Here is a 19,938-nt window from a genome sequence, read left to right as displayed (position 1 = left end):
AATATCCTCCCTCAGCACAGCTGTAATGCTATCCCTTATCAAAAATGCCACTCCCTCCCCCTCCTCTCTCTTGCCTCCCTTTCTATCCTTCCTGTAGCATTTGTATCCTGGAACATTAAGCTGCCAGTCCTGTCCATCCCTGAGCCATGTTTCCGTAATTGCTATGATATCCCAGTCCCATGTTCCTAACCATGCCCTGAGTTCATCTGCCTTCCCTGTTAGGCCCCTTGCATTGAAATAAATGCAGTTTAATTTATTAGTCCTACCTTGCTCCTGCCTGCCCTGACTGTTTGACTCACTTCTGTTCTCAACTGTACCTGTCTCAGATTGATCCCTTTCCTCACTATCTCCCTGGGTCCCACACACCCCCTCACCTTACTAGTTTAAATCCTCCCAAGCAGTTCTAGCAAATCTCCCTGCCAGTATATTCGTCCCCTTCCAATTTAGGTGCAATCCATCCTTCGTGTACACGTCACTTCTACCCCAAAAGAGATTCCAATGATCCAAAAATGTGAATCCTTCTCCCATACACCAGCTCTTTAGCCATGCATTCATCTGCTCTATCCTCCTATTCCTGCCCTCACTGGCTCGTCGTACCAGAAGTAATCCAGATATTACTACCCTTGAGGACGTCCTTTTTAAATTTCTGCCTAACTCTCTGTAATCTCCCTTCAGAATCTCAACCTTTTCCCTTCCTATGTCATTGGTTCCAATGTGGACAATGACCTCTTGCTGGACCCTCTCCCCCTTGAAAACATTCTGCACCCTCTCTGAGGCATCCTTGATCCTGGCACCAGGGAAACAACACACCATTCTGCGTTTTCGCTGCTGGCCACAGAAACGTCTGTCTGTACCTTGGACTAGGAATCCTCTAACACAATTGATCTCTTGGAAGCCGACGTACCCCTCGTTGCATTAGAGCCAGTCTCAATAGCAGAAACTTGGCTGTTTGTGCTATGTTCCCTTGAGAATACATCACCCCCTACATTTTCCAGAACAGCATACCTGTTTGAAATGGGTATATCCACAAAAGACTCCTGCTCTAGGTGCCTACCTCTTTAACCTTGCCTGGAGTTAACCCATCTATGTGACTGTATCTGAGACATTCCTCCCTTCCTATAACTGCCATCCATCACATACTGTTGCCGTTGCAAATTCCTCATTGCTTCTAACGGTCTCTTCAACCGATCCATTCGATCTGATAAGATTCACAGCCAACAGCATTTATGGCAGATGTAATCCGCAGTAACCCTTAAACTCTCTTTAAACTCCCACATCTGACAAGAAGTACATATCACTCTATTAAAGGCCATTTGTGCTCCTTCACAATCTACAGACCCAGAAAATAACACCGTCTTATTCCTCTACAAACACTGTCCCAGGTTAAATTAATAGTTATGGCTTATATTTTAAGTTTAATCAACAGACATATCTCCAAAAACATATAATCAAGAAAGAACCCACTCTACTCACTACTGCAGATTCTCTGTAGGCCACACTTAAAACAATGATTAACTTATCTGATTCTGTGCTGTGAACTTTGCCCAACAGTTCCTCCAAGATCAGTTGTGAATTTCAATGTTTGTTAATTTTCCCAGTTGCACTCCGATATCCAGCGATACACGAATTCAAACAGCAAAGGCTGTAACTGTGCTGGTTCTCTCTCTCTCTCCTGCAAAGACTTCACCATGTGCTTCCTTTGTCTGTTCTTCTCCCTTTTAAAACTGCTGTTGTTTTGACGTTTTTTTGCCAAAGTTCCAAAACAATGCAACAGCATATAAAACAGTAATTGCTGCTCCTGGAAATCACCTCCAGCACCTAAAATACCTCAAAAAAGGAGCAATTATTACAGCCAGAAATTTTTCCCGTCCTCCATCTTGGATTATCATAGGTTTAGGGTGAGAGGGAAAAGATATAAAAGAGACCTATGTGGCAACTGTTTCACGCACAGGGTGGTATGAGTGTGGAATGAGCTTCCAGAGGAAGTGGTGGAGGCTGGTACAATTGCAACATTTAAAAGGCATCTGGATGGGTATATGAATAAGAAGGGCTTGGAGGGATATGGGCCGGGTGCTGGCAGGTGGGACTAGATTGGATTGGGGTATCTGGTCGGCATGGAGGGGTTGAGCTGAAGGGTCTGTTTCCATGCTGTACATCTCTGACTTGTAGCATTAGGAAGTTCTGCTCCTCTGGCATGGCTGATACTTTTAAAGTGAATGGAGTCTTTGTCCCTTATAAGATAAACTGGAATTCAAATCAGGCTAGAACAAGATATTTCTGAATCTATAATTCTTACAACTACACCACAGAAGGAGGCAATTCAGTCAATTGGGCCAATGCACTAATATACTTGTAACTAGTTGAGTGTCACAAGGTCAGTATATTTATTTATAATAAATTAATGACTTAGATGAGGAAATATTGCAGATGACACAAATAGATGGGAAGGCAAGTACAAGGAATCGAGGAGAAAGTGAGGACTGCAGATGCTGGAAATCAGAGCTGAAAATGTGTTACTGGAAAAGCGCAGCAGGTCAGGTAGCATCCAAGGAACAGGAGATTCGACGTTTCGGGCATAAGCCCTTCTTCAGGAGAAGGGCTTATGCCCGAAACATCAAATCTCCAGTTCCTTGGATGCTGCCCTACCTGCTGCGCTTTTCAAGCAATACATTTTCAGCAAGTACAAGGAATCCCCTACAAAGGGATTTAAACAGCTTTCGTAGGTGGGTAAAATATTGGCAGATAGAATTTAATATGGGAAAATGTGAGGTTATGCATTTTGTTAGAAAGAGTACAGTAAGTGATTATTTAAATTGAGGAAAACTGTAGAAAGCTGTAGCAGCAGAGAAGGAATTGGGAGTTTTTGTGCATGATTCACAAAAAGTTCAGAAGGTGATACGGAAGGCAATTGAATGTTGCCCAAATGTCAAAGGGAATAGAATACAAAAACTACTTTTAAAAAATTAAAATTGCTAGCTCTACATTAGGTATTAGTTGGACCACACCTGGAATATTTTGAACTGTTTTTGAATCCCTATCAAAAGAAATATATCCTGACATTGGAGGCAATCCTGAGAAAGTTCATTAAGTTTCTCCTAAACTTATGGGGTTTTTCCTAAAAGGAGAGGTTGAGTAGATTGGACCTGCACTCATTCAAAGTTTTTAAAATGGCCGACAACTTTATTGAAACATGCAAGATTCTGCATAAAGGGTTCCCTATTCAAGATAAATATTTTCTTCTCGGAGGGTAGTGAATCAGTGGAATTCTTTATCACCGACAGGTGTTAAAGATGGTCAATAAGAATATTCAAGACTGAGCAGAGAGATTTTTAATCAGTAAGAGAATCCAACAAGATGGGGTAAAAGGCAGGGAAATGGAGTTGCGGATTATCAGATTTACTCAGCTGATTCCTGGGATGAAGAGGTTAATTTATCAAGAATGGCTGACTGGGTTAGGCTTTTATTCATCTGAGTTTAGAAGAATGAGGGGGCTTGACAGGGTAGATGTTGAGAAAGTATTTCCACCAGTGTTCCCTCTAACTATTTTTAAACCAGCTGCACAGCCCAACAAAGCCCATGCACTGCAAGACTTCCAGAACCAAAAGACTGCCATGCATGGAGTATTGGGATGGCTATGCACTCATTTAACCATGCAGCTTAGAGGGAATCTTAATTTCCATTGGTAATAGGGAAGGAGTCTCCAATGAGGGGATATAGTTGCAGAATAAGGGGACATTCATTTAAAACCGAGATATGAAGGAATTTCTTCTCTCAGAGGGTAGCGCGTGGCTGGAATTCTCTTCACCAAAGAATTGTGCAAGCTTTATCACTGCAAGTGTTTAAAGAGGAAGAAGATCTGATGAGCTTCTGAGCTGGCAACAATGAAGAGTTAAAGCCTGGGGCAGATGAACTATGATCTTGTCAGATGTCTGGATTGTTTGTGACTGCATTGTTTCACTGGACTGTCAATGAAATACACCAAGCAGGATTAGCCCTCAAACACCCTAATCGACAGGAAAATGTTTAATGTTGTTGTGGTAGGTTTGATATAATATAGGTTTCACTATAAAAAGTGGCAAAATTGAAGCAAGGTGACAGAAGGATCAGAACTAGTCACTCTGACTTAGGCCTACAATCAACTCCAGATGGACCAGTCATGTTGGTGATTGTAATGATAGCAATGATCTTGATTCGGAAGGGTCTGCTGTGGGAAGGCGGGTCAGGAACCATCAATCTTGCTCTTGGACCCAGAGTTCAAACCAGAAGGACCAACGATGTTACATTATTAGTCAAATCGGTTGCTATTGAGGTTCAGAGGTTAAAGTAACCCAAGAGTAACAAATAAATCAGGGCAAAAAACAGAAATTGACAAAAACAGCAATTAGACTGAGGTGAGAAATTTGCCAGGATAAATTGACCCTATAAACTCTGCAGCTCAGAAAATTGAGAGATGGCAAATCTAGAACAAGAGGTTCAGTCTCAGAATAAATGAAATTGGTATCAGTAGACATATCCCTCTGCTATGCTGTTAACTCAAGCTTATTAATATTATGCCATTTCTTGAAAATTTTCCCCGCTTATTTGATGTTTTACAACAAAGATGATTTTTTTTTAAATTAAGAGCTTCCAACTCACTGAGGAAACATCAGACCAATCAGGGTGGCATGGTGGTTTAGTGGTTAGCACTGGTCCCTTACAGCGCCAGGGACTGGGTTTGATTCCAACCTCAGGCAACTGTCTCTGTGGAGTTTGCACATTCTCCCCATGTCTGCGTGGGTTTCCTCCAGGTGCTCAGACTTCCTCCCACAATCCAAAGATGAGCAGGTTAGGTGAATTTGCCCTGCTAAATTGTCAATAGTGTTTAAGTTTTAGGTGCATCAGTTAGGGGTAAATATAGGATAGTACGGTAGGGGAATGGGTCAGGGTGGGTTACTTTTCAGAGGATGGGTGTGGACTTGAAGAGCCTGTTTCCACACTGTAGGGATTCTATGGTTCTAACCCACATCAAAACCCCTGTTCTGAAAACTCGATTCACATTGGGCCTGCTCGGACTAGTTGCACCACAGCAATAGACAGAACCAACAATCTTTTAAATCCACAACACTCAAAGAAATACATTCCTGACGAAGACCTTATGCTCAAAACGTCGACTCACCTGCTCCTCGGATGCTGCCTGACCAGCTCTGCTTTTTCAGCACCACATTTTTTGACTTTGATCTCCAGCATCTGCACTCTTACTTTCTCCTACTCAAAGAAATAAATCAATTTGTTCCACCTCGTGATTTATGAAGCAATGTGGAGAGTGGACCGGAGAGTTGAGTTGAGACTCAGTCAATGATGATCATATTGAATGATGAAACAGAGGGATGGGTGTGTGCAGTGGAAATTTGGGCTATTCTTGCTCCTATTTCTTAAGTTTTTTGATGAGGTTACTAAGGGCAAAACAGATAGAATGAGAGAATTTAATTACCACAGTTTGGGAAGAACAAAGCAGCTTAAGTAGCTCACTTAATTTCTATGAAGTATTAGACACATTTATCTAGAACAGTTTAAATGACATGGGAAGAAGCCATATTGGATTAAGTGATTAGTAACCAATCAATATTAGTTTAACAATCTGACACATCTACCAAATTTTGGCCCTATGATTTAAGTTGATATTAAGTTTGAGAAGAAAAATCACAAACCATGGTTTAAGTAATACAAATTTTGGTGGAAATAAATAAATTAATTTATCACAGGATATCAAGCAGAACCATTACTGGATAAACCTAGAAGCAAACAGTGCAAAGTATTCAAATAAGATTTGAACTTATTAAAAACCAATCCATACCCATCAAATAACAAAGGCCTCCACTTTTGCGGTTAAGCATCCATAGTCAACCAGTGAGGCAAGACAAATTGTCAAGCTAAAAGGGAATAGAAACTGACATAAATGCAAAAGGAAATGGAAAACCTGCAGACTGGCAAAGCCATAAAAAGCACCAAAGAATTACAAGGAAACAGCAAATTTTGAGAAAAATTGCCATAGCTACCAGCAAAAAATGTTTAACTATACTAAGAAAATTCAAGTGGTAAAGGGAATGCTTGTGAGACTGTGAAGGGTAATAAAGAACTAATAGCTTTGTTAACTGAATACTTTGCATCCATTCTCACAGTGAAGAAACAAGACAAAATATCAACGGTACCAAGGACCTAAAACAACCACTTTTACTGTGTTAATAAAATTCAAACATTGAAATCAGTAAATAATGAGACTTAAATGAAACACATGTCCAGGTATTAAAGAAATGACATGCACATGCTATGAGAGTGGACCAAACTGTTATAAGTGGAAGGATATAATAGCTTTGGAAGGAACACACTGTAGGTTCACTCAAATTATAACAAGGCATGAGGACAGGTTACATATTCCCTTGAGTTTAGTAGGTTCAGGGATGATCTAACAGTTGTTTCAAATGATAGTAGCTCCAAATACACTAACAAACCTCTCTTTTCTGGGAATTTGAACTCAGAATTTGAGTTTGGCCATTTAGTAGGGAAGTTAAAAGCATTTTTTCACCCAGAGGTTAACAGAAATCTAGAATTCACTCCCCCTAGCAGCTGTAGATGTTGGCTCAATTAAACTTTAAGGTTGAAACGAATGGTTAGGCAAGGATATCAAGGGATTACAGAACAAAAGTATGTAAATCAAACTCAGGTACCATCAGATCACAAAGACCATATGGACTATTTCTGCTCCAACTTCTGATGAATAATAAATTTAAAAAGCACTGAAAACAACAAACATGGTGGTGGGCAGGAGAATCAAGAGCACTGAAACAATGGGTGTTTTAAAAAATGGGACTTCTGATATTGTTTGTGGTTATCCTTTCTGACAAAGATTTGTAAATTTACACTATGTCTGTATACTTCTATGCATAAAGTCAGTTGCACTCTTGTGGTACATTAACCTATTTATTCCAGAGAAGTACATATTATATCTGATGAAACCACAAGGATGGAATAAATAGGTTGATGTACCACAAGAGTGCAACTGATTTGATTTAAATGTGATATGATGATTAGATAGAGTCATACAACATGGAAACAGACACTTTGGGGCAACCACTACACGCTGAGCATAATCCCAAACTAAACCAGTCTCACCTGCCTGTTCCTGGCCCATATCCCTCCAAATCCTCTCCTATTCATGTATCCATCCAAATATCTTTTAAACATTGTAATTATACCTGCATCCAACACCTCCTCTGGAAGTTCATTCCACACTCGAACCACCCTCTGTGTAAAACATTTGCCTCTTCTGTCTTTTTTTACATTTCACGGCTCTCACCTTAAAAATGTGTCCCCTAATCTTTAAATTCCCTATTTTAGGGAAAAAGACAACTACCATCAACTCTATCTATATCTCTCATTATTTTGTAAGTTCTGTCAGGTCACCTCTCAACCTCCTAAGCTCCAGTGAAAAATATCCTGGCTTATTCTTTATAACTCAACCCTTCCATACCCAGCAACATCCTGGTAAATCTCTTCTGAACCCTCTCCAACTCTATAATATTCTCCCTATAACTGGGTGACCAGAACTGAACACAGAATTCCAAATGTTCGATTACAAAGGGACTGTGTATAGGCTCTGTTCAGATTGCAAACATTCATGTGAATTTACATGTTTAGTTGTTAAACCAATCACAACATTCAAGAATGTGGAGTAACTGCTGAATTCTTACCTCAGGGCACCGACCTTGCGTCTGATTCTTGGTAAGAATAAAATTAGTCATAACAAAGAAGGAGTTCTCTTGCTGTTAAGAGTGAAAAAAGCTTTAATTATATGTAACTATAAAGAAATAATGTTTGAATTTCTAAGTAAAGAAGTATTTTTATATCAAAAATTGCACTTTATCAAAATTTTCACTTTGGTAACTATTTAAAAATGGAATACTTTTATTGCTTAGGATCAGTGATGCAAATAACGATAAAAGGTTTTGTTAAAAAACACACCACAAGAGCTGAAAAGGGAGGAGCAGAAGTAGGACATTCAGCCCACCAAGTCTGCTCCACCATTGAATAAAATCATGGCTGATCTGATCATCCTCAACTCCACTTACCTGTCTTTTCCCTATAACTCTAGATTCCCTTACTGATCATAAATCTATCTCAACCTTAAATATGATTAACAATTCAACCTGCACTGCACTCTGTGACAGGGAATCTGCACCTTCGAAAATACACAGGCAAAGACGCCCTGCAAGGAGACAGAAATGCCCTCTGAGAATGAAACTTCTCTCCTCAGCAAACCACATAAAGTACCAGACAATGAAATGTAGTCAATATCCCACTGCAAACTTGGGAAATGAATAGACAAATTCAAGGTCACAAAAAAACAATGGATTGATTATCCCAGAGGAAAAAAATACACAGGAAAAGTTAATTCCCACGATCTCTCTAGATTTTTCAGCTCAAATGTCTGATTTCTGCATTGTGTCAGCACTCGTTTCATGCAAAGTTAAGGAACAGTATATTTTTAATAACAAATAGTGATAAGATTTTCAAAGTTCTTAGTATTCAAAATCATACCTGTGAAGGAATAACATAATCAGCTGCATCCCATATGTATTCTTCATGTGGAGTTGAATTTATAACGGTAACACCTTTTACTTTGGTTGTAACCGAGCCAATAGTGGAATCAAATTCTTGGTAGCCTTTCTGCCACACAAGTACCCACCTGGAATACAGTTTTTAAAAATTGGTAATTATCGTTTTCAAAATTTTCAAATAGCAATAGTGGCGCTAAGGAAAGTTAATTTTAGACCAAAGCAAAACATTAAAAATCTGATTACATGCTGCGCCTTGGGATTGTACTTATATTTAAAGCTGTGCATTTGAAGGTGGTTTATCATCACCTTCCCAGCGGCAACAAGGGATAAAGCAATAATTGCTGCTCCTGCCAATGATTCTCCAATCCCAAGAACAACTTTCTAAAATCCTAGTTGAAGAATCAAAGATAGATACTAGCTGACATATATATATGGTAGCCTGACTAATGGTTGTGACTTGTGAGTTAGTCAAAAAGCATTTAAATAGTACTCGACTAATAATGGAACATAAAAGGCTGAAGCTCAGAATTTTGTTGCTGGAGACAAGCTAATAGCGTTACTACCTGTCTCTAAGAACCATTAACAGCAAGATTCACTGGATCTTATCAAATTCAAAAGGTACTCAATGATGTAAATTATGTTGTGAGTACTCCAGACAGGAGGAAAAGATTCAGCAACTGTGTATCATGTTAATATGCTAAAGTGATACTATGATAGGTAGGATAGTCAGAACAGAGGTATATTTACAGTAGTGAAAGAAATGGGGAATGAAGTAAAAATAAGAGCAATTTCAGGAGGAATCAGAAACTAAACATTCAAAAGTTGACTCTCCAGTAATCAGACTGGATACTACTGTGGGTTGGGAAAAGCTAAATAATACGATATTCTACATCACAGAAAATTATTAAGATCAAACAAAAGATATTACAGACTCAGATTCATTTGTATAAATCAGCCAGGAAAAAATGTCTTTCACATGATGTTAATGTAGGGAATGCAATGCCCATAAAATATCAACCTGACAAACTCAACCCAGAGAAACTTGCTCCTGAGGGAGGAGATTAAGTTCAATCTGTAAAATTACATTATTGAACTGAGTCATAATAGCTGGAGCTCATTTATCATGACGGTGCCATAATGACATGGATCACAAACATCTTGAGCCAGATTTTCACAGCCCTTCAATAACATGGACGATGGCAATACAGTTGGGAAAATACAGCAAGATCTGGCAAGAGCCAGATGCCTTATAAAGATGAGTTTCTGGGAGACAAGGGCTACCCTTTGCCACCATGGCCAATGACTTAACTATACAAACCCCTCACTGAAACCGAATATAGATACAACGCAGCCAATTTTTCTGCAGGGAGCAAATGAAGCAGACGATAGATTCTGATACTTGGATTGGTCTGAGAAGACCTTGTGCTCGAGTTTACCATTTGATCCTAACATGCAGTGCTCAACGAGAGCAGACAAAGAGAGGATGTGATGGGCTCTGAAGAGCTGGAGACCAGCAGTGGTCTTTCAAGGATAAACAATATCTTCAGCATGATAAAATGCTGCAGTGTCAGGCACAACAAGCCAAACAGGATTTAATTGACACTCAGCTCAACAGATGTGAGCTGGATGTAATGATTACTCATGGTGTGTAAATTTGTTGTAGCTTTAAAAGCAAGCAGATCCTGTTTGTTTTCCAAAACAAATGTTTTTATATTTGTTTTATCTTAGCTTTTGTTGATGTTCATTAGAAGTAAATGTTTTCAACCTTTTGAAGGCTTTCCAGCATGTGATGTTCCCTTTTTAAACAATGACAAGATATTATGCTATGCTGGGCATTAGGGAAAAAGAGTAGAAATAGTTCCAACATGACTCAAAAGGACAGTTGGCCGGAGTATCTTGATTCTTGCAGCTGCAGTTAAATGGCTATTAATTAGATAGGTGATAATGTAAAATACCAATATATTCACAAATGTGAACTTATACTTACAATGAAGTATCACCTGCACTACCAATGTACTCTCAGAAGCTTTAGTTTTTGTTTCCCTGTTTCCCTTCCACTACGTGTACAGTGTACACTTAATGTACCTGACCAGCAACACCTGACCTAATGCACAGCTGGGCTTTAAAAATGGTGCTGGAAATCCTGAAAATTCTGCCTCAGGTGAGCACATGAAAGTGCAAACAGAGAATTGCACAGGAAAACATGATGGGGATCATGGAGGGAGACTCTCCATGAATCGCCCCAAAACTGATATTTTGTATCTATTATAGTAGAGTCAATGCACTTACAAAAGTAGATTCATATCCAAGTTCGTTATTGGAAGATTCTATTGAAAGGATGGATAGGCATAATTTGTTACAAAAAATGACTTGTTAAAAAGAATATTGGCAAGTTCCATTGACTGATAAAGCTAAAGAATTTATTAGCTTATGGAACACCAGATGAATTTTAGCAAAGTCAAGTCATGCAGTTTAAAATGAAAAATGTACCAGCAACCTTTCAACAATTAACCAACAGAATACTCAAACGATTATGCAAATGTGTTGCACATGTAGGCTATTTTTTCTGCAGCATTGCAGGCTGAGGAGCCACCTTATGGAGGTTTATAAAATCATGAGGGGCATGGATAGGGTGAATAATGAAGGTCTTTTCATAGGGGAGGGAAGGCCAAAAGCAGAGGACTAAGATTAGAGTCATAAGGATGTACAGCACAGGACATTGGTTAGACCTCTGTTGGAATATTGTGTGCAATCCTCGTCTCCTTCCTATCGGAATGATGTTGTGAAACTTGAAAGGCTTCAGAAAAGATTTACAAGGATGTTGCCAGGGTTGGAGGATTTGAGCTATAGGGAGAGACTGAATAGATTGGGGCTGTTTTCCCTGGAGCATTGGAGGCTGAGGGGTGACGTGATAGAGGGTTACAAAATTATAAGGGGCATGGATAGGATAAATAGACAAAGTCTTTTCCCTGGGGTGGGACAGTCCAGAACTAGAGAGTTTAGGTTTAGGGTGAGAGGGGAAAGATATAAAAGAGACCTAAGGGGCAAAATTTTCACTCAGAGGGTACATGTATGGAATGAGCTACCAGAGGAAGTAGTGAAGGCCAGTACAATTGCAACATTTAAGAGGCGTCTGGATGGGTATATGAATAGGAAGGGTTTGTAGGGATATGGGCCAGGTGCTGGCAGGTGGGACTAGACTGGGTTGGGATATCTGGTCAGCATGGACAGGTTGGACTGAAGGGTCTGTTTCCATGCTGTAGTGAGAGGGGAAAGATTTTAAAGGGACCTGAGGGGCTATGTTTTCACGCAGATCCTTCCTCATTCTTCTGAAAATCCAGTGTATATATTTCTAACAGATCTGGACTCTCTTCACATCTCAGTACTACTGAAATAACTGCACAGAGGCTGGTATCCCATCACTAAGTCACCCTTTATTTACATAGAATCATAGTCATAGAGATGTACAGCACAGAAACAGACCCTTCAGTCCAACTCATGCATACCGACCAGATATCCCAACCTAATCTAGTCCCACCTGCCAGCACCTGGCCCATATCCCTCCAACCCTTCCTATTCGTATACCCATCCAGATGCCTTTTAAATGTGCAATTGTGCCAGCCTCCACCACTTTCTTTGACAGATCATTCAATACACGCATCACTCTCTGCATGATAACGTTGCCCCTTAGGTCTCTTTTATACCTTTCCTCACTCACCCTAAACCTGGACTCCCCTACCCCAGGGAAAAAACTTTGTTTATTTATGTATCCATGCCCCTCATGTTTTTATTAACCTCTGTAAGGTCACCCCTCAGCCTCTGACACTCCAGGGAAAAAAGCCCTAGCCTATTCAACCTCTTCCTATAGCTCAAATCCTCCAACCCTGGCAACATCCTTGTAAATCTTTTCTGAGCCCTTTCACGTTTCACAACATCTTTCCAATAGGAAGGTGACCAGAATTGTACACAATATTCCAACAGTGGTCTAACCAATGTCCTGTACAGCCGCAACATAACCTTCCAACTCCTGTACTCAATATGCTGACCATTAAAGGAAAGCATACCAAACGCGTTCTTCATTATCCTACCTACCTGCGACTCTACTTTAATTACCTATGAACCTGCACTCCACTGTCTCTTTGTTCAGCAACACTCCCTAGGACCTTACCATTAAGGTCCATTAATTACCTAGTAGTCAGGGGTATATATAGGATAAGGGAATGGATCTAGGTAGGTTACTTTTCGGAAGGTCAGTTTGTACTTGTTGGGCCGAAGGGTCTGTTTCCATACAAATATAATCTAATCTTAAGTATATGAACCCTGCTAAGATTTACTTTCCCAAAATGCAGCACCTCACATTTATCTAAATTAAACTCCATCTGCCACTCCTCAGCCAATTGGCCCATCTGATCACGATCCCATTGTAATCTGAGGTGCCTTCTTCACTGTCCACTACACCTCCAATGTTGGTATCATCTGCAAACTTATTAACTATACCTCTTATGCTCACATCCAAATTATTTATATAAATGACAAAAAGTAGTGGACCCAGCACCAATCTCTTTAGCACTCCACTGGTTACAGGCCTCCAGTCTGAAAAATAACCCTCCACCACTACTGTCTGTCTTCTACCTTTGAACTAGTTTTGTATCCAAATGGCTAGTTCTCCCTGTATTCCATGAGATCCAACCTTGCTAACCAGTCTCCCATGGGGAACCTTGTTGAACGCCTTACTGAAGTCCATATAGAACACCTACTCTGTCCTCATCAATCCTCTTTGTTACTTCTTCAAAAAACTGAATTAAGTTCATAACACACTATTTCCCCCCACACACAGCCATGTTGACTATCCCTAGTCAGTCTTTGCCTTTCTAAATACACGTACATCCTGTCCCTCAGGATTCCCTCCAATAACCTGCCCACCACCAACGTCAGGCTCAGTGGTCTATAGTTCCCTGGCTTGTCTTTACCACCTTTTCTAAATAGTGGCACCACATTAGCCAACCTCCAGTCTTCTGGCACCACAGCTGTGACTATCGATGATACAAATATCTCAGCAAGGAGCCCAGCAATCATTTCCCTAGCTTCAAACAGAGCTCTAGGGTACACCTGATCAGGTCCTGAGGATTTATCCACTATTATGTGTTTCAAGATATCCAGTACTTCCTCCTCTGTGATATGCTCATTTTCCAAGATGTCACTATCTATTTCCCTACATTCTATATCTTCCATGTCCTTCTCCACAGTAAACACTGATGCAAAATACTCATTTAGTATCTCCCCCATTTTCTGCAGTTCCACACAAAGGCCACCTTCCTGATCTTTTGAGGGGCCCTATTCTCTCCCTAGTTACCCTTTTGTCCTTTATGTATTTTGCACCGTACACTGGCTACGACCAGCCAGCTCAGAATCAGTCTCTTAAGTGAGGAGATTCTGAATCCCCTATTTATGTCTGTCTGCCAGGGCTCCCAGATTGACCCAGCTTAACAAACCCAATCAAGGAACTCAGTCAATAAGATCCATTTGGGTCCAATCACTACACCTGCCATTCCATAAGTCAGACGGATAAACCTTTCGTCGAGCACCATCCGAGCAGGAAAATCGTCGTTTTGAGCAAAAGCCCTTCATCAGGAATGAGTCTCATTTCTGATGAAGGGATTTTGCCCGAAACGTCAATTTTCCTGCTCCTCGGATGCTGCCTAACCTGCTATGCTTTTTCAGCACCACAGTCTTGACTCTAATCTCCAGCATTTGCAGCACTCAATTTCACCTGATAAACCTTTGTTGCACCATCCATGGCCAGAGTGTCCTTCCTCCGATAAGGAGATTAAAACTACATAAAATATTTCAGGTGTGGTCGTACCCACCCACTCCAACCTCTCACCCTCAGAACGTGCAGCCCTCCACTCCCTCCGCTCCAACCCCAACCTCACCATCAAACCGGCAGACAAGGGAGGCGCGGTAGTAGTTTGGCGCACCGACCTTTATACCGCTGAGGCCAAACGCCAGCTCGCGGACGCCTCCTCCTATTGCCCCCTTGACCATGACCCCACCTCCCACCATCAAACCATCATCTCCCAGACCATCCATAACCTCATCACCTCAGGGGATCTCCCATCCACCGCCTCCAACCTCATAGTCCCACAACCCCGCACCGCCCGTTGCTACCTCCTGCCCAAAATCCACAAACCTGAATGCCCCGGCCGACCCATTGTCTCAGCCTGCTCCTGCCCCACCGAACTCATCTCCGCATACCTCGACACGGTTCTGTCCCCTTTAGTCCAAGAACTCCCCACCTACGTTCGGGACACCACCCACGCCCTCCACCTCCTCCATGATTTTCGCTTCCCCGGTCCCAAACGCCTTATCTTCACGATGGACATCCAGTCCCTGTACACCTCCATCCCCCATCACGAAGGACTCAACGCCCTCCGCTTCTTCCTTTCCCGCCGCACCAACCAGTACCCTTCCACTGACACCCTCCTTCGACTGACTGAACTGGTCCTCACCCTGAACAACTTCTCTTTCCAATCCTCCCACTTCCTCCAAACTAAAGGAGTTGCCATGGGCACCCACATGGGCCCCAGCTATGCCTGTCTCTTTGTAGGATATGTGGAACAGTCCATGTTCCGCAACTACATTGGCACCACCCCCCACCTTTTCCTCCGCTACATCGATGACTGTATCGGCGCTGCCTCGTGCTCCCACGAGGAGGTTGAACAGTTCATCAACTTTACCTACACATTCCATCCCGACCTCAAATTCACCTGGACTATCTCAGACTCCTCCCTCCCCTTCCTAGATCTTTCCATTTCTATCTCGGGCGACCAAATCAACACAGACATCTACTATAAACCGACTGACTCCCACAGCTACCTGGACTACACCTCCTCCCACCCTGCCCCCTGTAAAAACGCCATCCCATATTCCCAATTCCTTCGTCTCTATCGCATCTGCTCCCAGGAGGACCAGTTCCAATACCGTACAGCCCAGATGGCCTCCTTCTTCAAGACCGCAGATTCCCCCCAGACGTGATCGACGATGCCCTCCATCGCATCTCCTCCACTTCCCGCTCCTCCACCCTTGAGCCCCGCCCCTCCAACCGCCACCAGGACAGAACCCCACTGGTTCTCACCTACCACCCCACCAACCTCCGTATACAGCGTATCATCCGCCGTCATTTCCGCCACCTCCAAACGGACCCCACCACCAGGGATATATTTCCCTCCCCTCCCCTATCAGCATTCCGCAAAGACCACTCCCTTCATGACTCCCTCGTCAGGTCCACACCCCCCAACAACCCAACCTCCACTCCCGGCACCTTCCCCTGCAACCGCAGGAAATGCAAAACTTGCGCCCACACCTCCTCCCTTACTTCTCTCCAAGGCCCCAAGGGATCCTTCCACATCCGCCACAAATTCACCTGCACCTCCACACACATCATCTATTGCATCCGCTGCACCCGATGTGGCCTCCTCTATATTGGGGAGACAGGCCGCCTACTCGCAGAACGCTTCAGGGAACACCTCTGGGACGCCCGGACCAACCAACCCAACCACCCCGTGGCTCAACACTTTAACTCTCCCTCCCACTCCACCAAGGACATGCAAGTCCTTGGACTCCTCCATCGCCAGAACATAACAACACGACGGTTGGAAGAAGAGCGCCTCATCTTCCGCCTGGGAACCCTCCAACCACAAAGGATGAACTCCGATTTCTCCAGTTTCCTCATTTCCCCTCCCCCCACCTTGTCTCAGTCGATTCCCTCGAACTCAGCACCGCCCTCCTAACCTGCAATTTTCTTCCTGACCTCTCCGCCCCCACCCCACTCCAGCCTATCACCTTCAACGACCTCCTTCCACCTATCACATCTCCATCGCCCCTCCCCCAAGTCCCTCCTCCCTACCTTTTATCTTAGCCTGCTGGGCACACTTTCCTCATTCCTGATGAAGGGCTTTAGCCCGAAACGTCGAATCTCCTGCTCCTTGGATGCTGCCTGACCTGCTGCACTTTAACCAGCAACACATTTTCAGCTCTGATCTCCAGCATCTGCAGACCTCATTTTTTACGACCAAGGCCCTGTATAGCTTCAGTAAGCTATCCCTACTCCTTTACTGGTGTCCACTTGCTATGAAGGCCATCATACCATTTTTCTTCTTCACTTTCACCCGCATGCTTACTTCAGTGACTGATGCACAAAGTCACACAGATCTCACTGCACCTCCCTCTTTCCCAATCAATTGCCAGTCAGATAACGAATCTACCTTCCTGGTTTTGCTATCAAAGTAGATAATCTCACATTTATCCATGTCACACTTCACCTGCCATGCATTTAACCAGTCACTTGACTTGTCCTAATCACAGTGACACAGCTCTGTATCCTCCACAGCTCACCTTCCCACCCAGCATCATGTCATCTCCAAACTTGCAGTTAGTACATTTAGTTCCCTCATCTATTCCATTAATATATATTGTGATTGGCTGAGACCCAATCACTGATCCCTATGGTATGCCACTAATCACTGCCTGCCACTAAAAGAAAAACACCCATTTATTCCTACCCTTTTTCCTGACTGCCAACCAGTTCTTTATCCATGCCAGTAAAGTTCCCCAATCCCATGCATTTTAGATTAGGAAGTAAAACTCTTATATGAGATCTTAACAAAAGCCTTCCAATAGTCCAATTTTCTGCCAATTCACTGACATCCTTTTCAGAAACATTCCCAAATTTATCATAGTCAGCTTTCACCTCACAGAATCATATTTCCTTTATTTAGACTGGAGGCCACAGTCTCAGAATCAATGATGTCACTGAATTTTAATGAAGAATTCTATCACATTATGGCCATATTTTCCCAGTGAGCTACACACAGCAAGATTGTCAATTATTCCTTTTTCATTATTCAATACTCAGTCCAGGATGGCCTGTTATCTGGTTGGTTCCTCAAAATATTGATCCAGAAAACCATTCCCTACAAATGGTGGGTCAAAGCCAAGTAGCACCTAAAGAACTAAAATAAGTGCTATCTTTGATTTTCTCGAGCCTTCTACAAGTATGTGCAGTAGCTGACAACCACAGAAACCAAACCACAAAAATAAACCTGATGATCTGTCAAGCAAGATTTGAATCTGCAATCTGACTCGTCCAGTATGACCAGCAGTTGGGATCATAACTGGAACAAAAAAGGTTAAGAAAATGAATGGATAAAAACATGAAGGGTTTTGTTAGTTTCTCCTTCATTATTTTATTGGGTTCCAGGTCAATCAATGCTTTGATTTTAAAATGCTCATCCTTGAATTCAAATCCAGTCAAGGCTCTGCCTCTTTTTCTTTGTAATTTCTATCAGCCCCATAATTTTAAAGAGGTCTGGTTCCCAATTCTAGCTTGTGAAGTCCAAACTTTAAATCAATCCACAATTGCTGCCATCCTTTACATGTTGGCTGTGTAATATTTGTTTTATAAGGCTCCAACAAACCTCTTAGGAGATCGTGCAAGTTAAAAGGTGTTTAACTTTTTATAACTTCTCATTTCCACTGGCCAGGGGTTCATAAGTGAATACAGTGTTAGGTTCATTGCTAAAAATAACCAGAGATGAGATAATTTTTTTTTACTAACAATGAATCATGATTCAGAAGGGCATTGAAGATTCAAAAGTAACTCTCAAAAATAGGGGACTGGATGACTACTTGCAAAAGGGAAATGTCACGGGTCTGTGGTAAAATAATTGAATAAATGCTTCAAAGAACAGAAAGGGAAATATTGGGCCAACCCCTTTTTGTCTTCAATGGTTTTGTGAAACAGTCCTTTGATTTGCCAACTGATCTTCCTCCATACTTTGACCTCTAATCAGATAATCAGCGAATCAGCCACTAGCTATGCCTACCAATATTCACTGAAAGATATTCTCTATTCGACTTTGGGTTGGAAATGATTCGGCCCAGCATTGATGATCACTGGCACTGCATCTTTGCAGAATGCGACTAAGGGTCGCACAGAAATCGAATCCCTTTTACATAAAATACTTGCATGGAAGTAAAACTCGCTCATCAAGCACCGTTCTTTAGTATTGGCGCATGTATTTTTCAGAGATCCTAATTCGAAGCACCACTGCTGAGAAATATTTTCCACATGCTACGGACTATCATGATGTTTCAGAGTTTTTATTAAATTACCAAATATCATGTCCTTCCGGTGCACGTAAGTTGTCCTTCTATTTCGCAATCTTTAAAATAAATCTACCAAGCATTTGTGCTTATTCCATACAATTTTTATCGCTCTTCCAATAGAAAAGTACGGAAGTATTACAGTGTAACTCACCCAATAACGTACGCAAGGATTGCGAGCTGAACGACCCTGTTTATCATCCCTACTTTTCTGTTTTTAATAAGTACGATCCTGGGAGTATCATATTCCAGGATAAAATCACAAACTGAAGAACAGCTTCCCATTGTTCAGTTTCTTGTCAAATAAAACGTTAGATCTCCCCAACTTGCTGCTACAGTACCACAAAGCCAAATCCTTCCCACTCTGCCGCGCCTCCCCTTTGACTTGTCATGTGATTCCACTATTTATTCGCTTCACATTACTCACATTGAATCAAGTTTTGTTTGCGTAATGTTTCTGACGCTTTAGCAACAGTTTTCGAGACTCCAATTTTTTTTCTGTCAAAAATAAAACTGAATCATGTCGCCTGAGTCAGATATTAAATATATTACACGTCTCCCTGTTCTGTTTTCCGGCGAAAATCTGGTACAGATTTTAAACTGTCGTGAACAACGTCGATGCTCGGTGAAAGAAGCTAAGCCATACAAGTCTAATTCCCAGCCCAGTCTCCATTGTGATACCAGCATCACTAAGTATAAACATAGTGAATAGGAGTAACCATTCGGCCCTACAAGCCTGGTTATCTTTCAGTACAACCAATCTTCTGTCTCAACGTCCCTCCTTCGAACCCCCGAGACATCAAACATACGTCCACTCCAGCCTCTATTCTACCATGGTTGTTCACACCAAATGCCCAACTCCAAAAATTTTCTTGTGTAAGTCAGATATGATCATTCTAAGATGCAGCCGCTGGAGAGCCATCAGTTTTGCACGTTTCAACTAAATTACCTCTCATACCTTAAATGCAAGACAACCTGTGATCACAGGGCAACATTCTCACCTTTATTGAATCATAGAATTCCTTACTGTGCAGAAAAAGCCATTTGGTTCATCCAGTCTGCACCCACCCTACAAAGGAGCATCTTATCACAACCCAGCCACCCACCCTTTTCCCATAACCCTGCATTTACCATGACTAATCTACCTAGCTCCCATATCCTGGGACACAATGGAATAATT

The 19,938-nt window shown here is 41.9% G+C and overlaps 1 protein-coding gene across 1 annotated transcript in view; it reads right to left on the bottom strand.

Annotated features, from left to right (window-relative positions):
* Positions 1 to 19,130, bottom strand: part of LOC132827340 (P2X purinoceptor 4-like) — a 56,034-nt gene extending 36,904 nt beyond the window's left edge. The window contains exons 1-3 of the mRNA XM_060843992.1: positions 18,913 to 19,130; positions 8,575 to 8,722; positions 7,728 to 7,799 (exon numbers count right to left, since the gene is read on the bottom strand). Coding sequence (XP_060699975.1) covers positions 7,728 to 7,799; positions 8,575 to 8,722; positions 18,913 to 19,043 — 351 coding nt within the window. The 5' untranslated portion in view covers positions 19,044 to 19,130. The remainder of the gene's footprint in view (positions 1 to 7,727; positions 7,800 to 8,574; positions 8,723 to 18,912) is intronic.
* Between the last annotated feature and the right edge of the window lie 808 nt (positions 19,131 to 19,938).

This window comes from Hemiscyllium ocellatum, chromosome 24, assembly GCF_020745735.1.
Source record: "Hemiscyllium ocellatum isolate sHemOce1 chromosome 24, sHemOce1.pat.X.cur, whole genome shotgun sequence".
In the NCBI taxonomy this organism is placed as follows: Eukaryota; Metazoa; Chordata; class Chondrichthyes; order Orectolobiformes; family Hemiscylliidae; genus Hemiscyllium; species Hemiscyllium ocellatum.
This window is presented reverse-complemented; position numbering and strand designations above follow the sequence as displayed.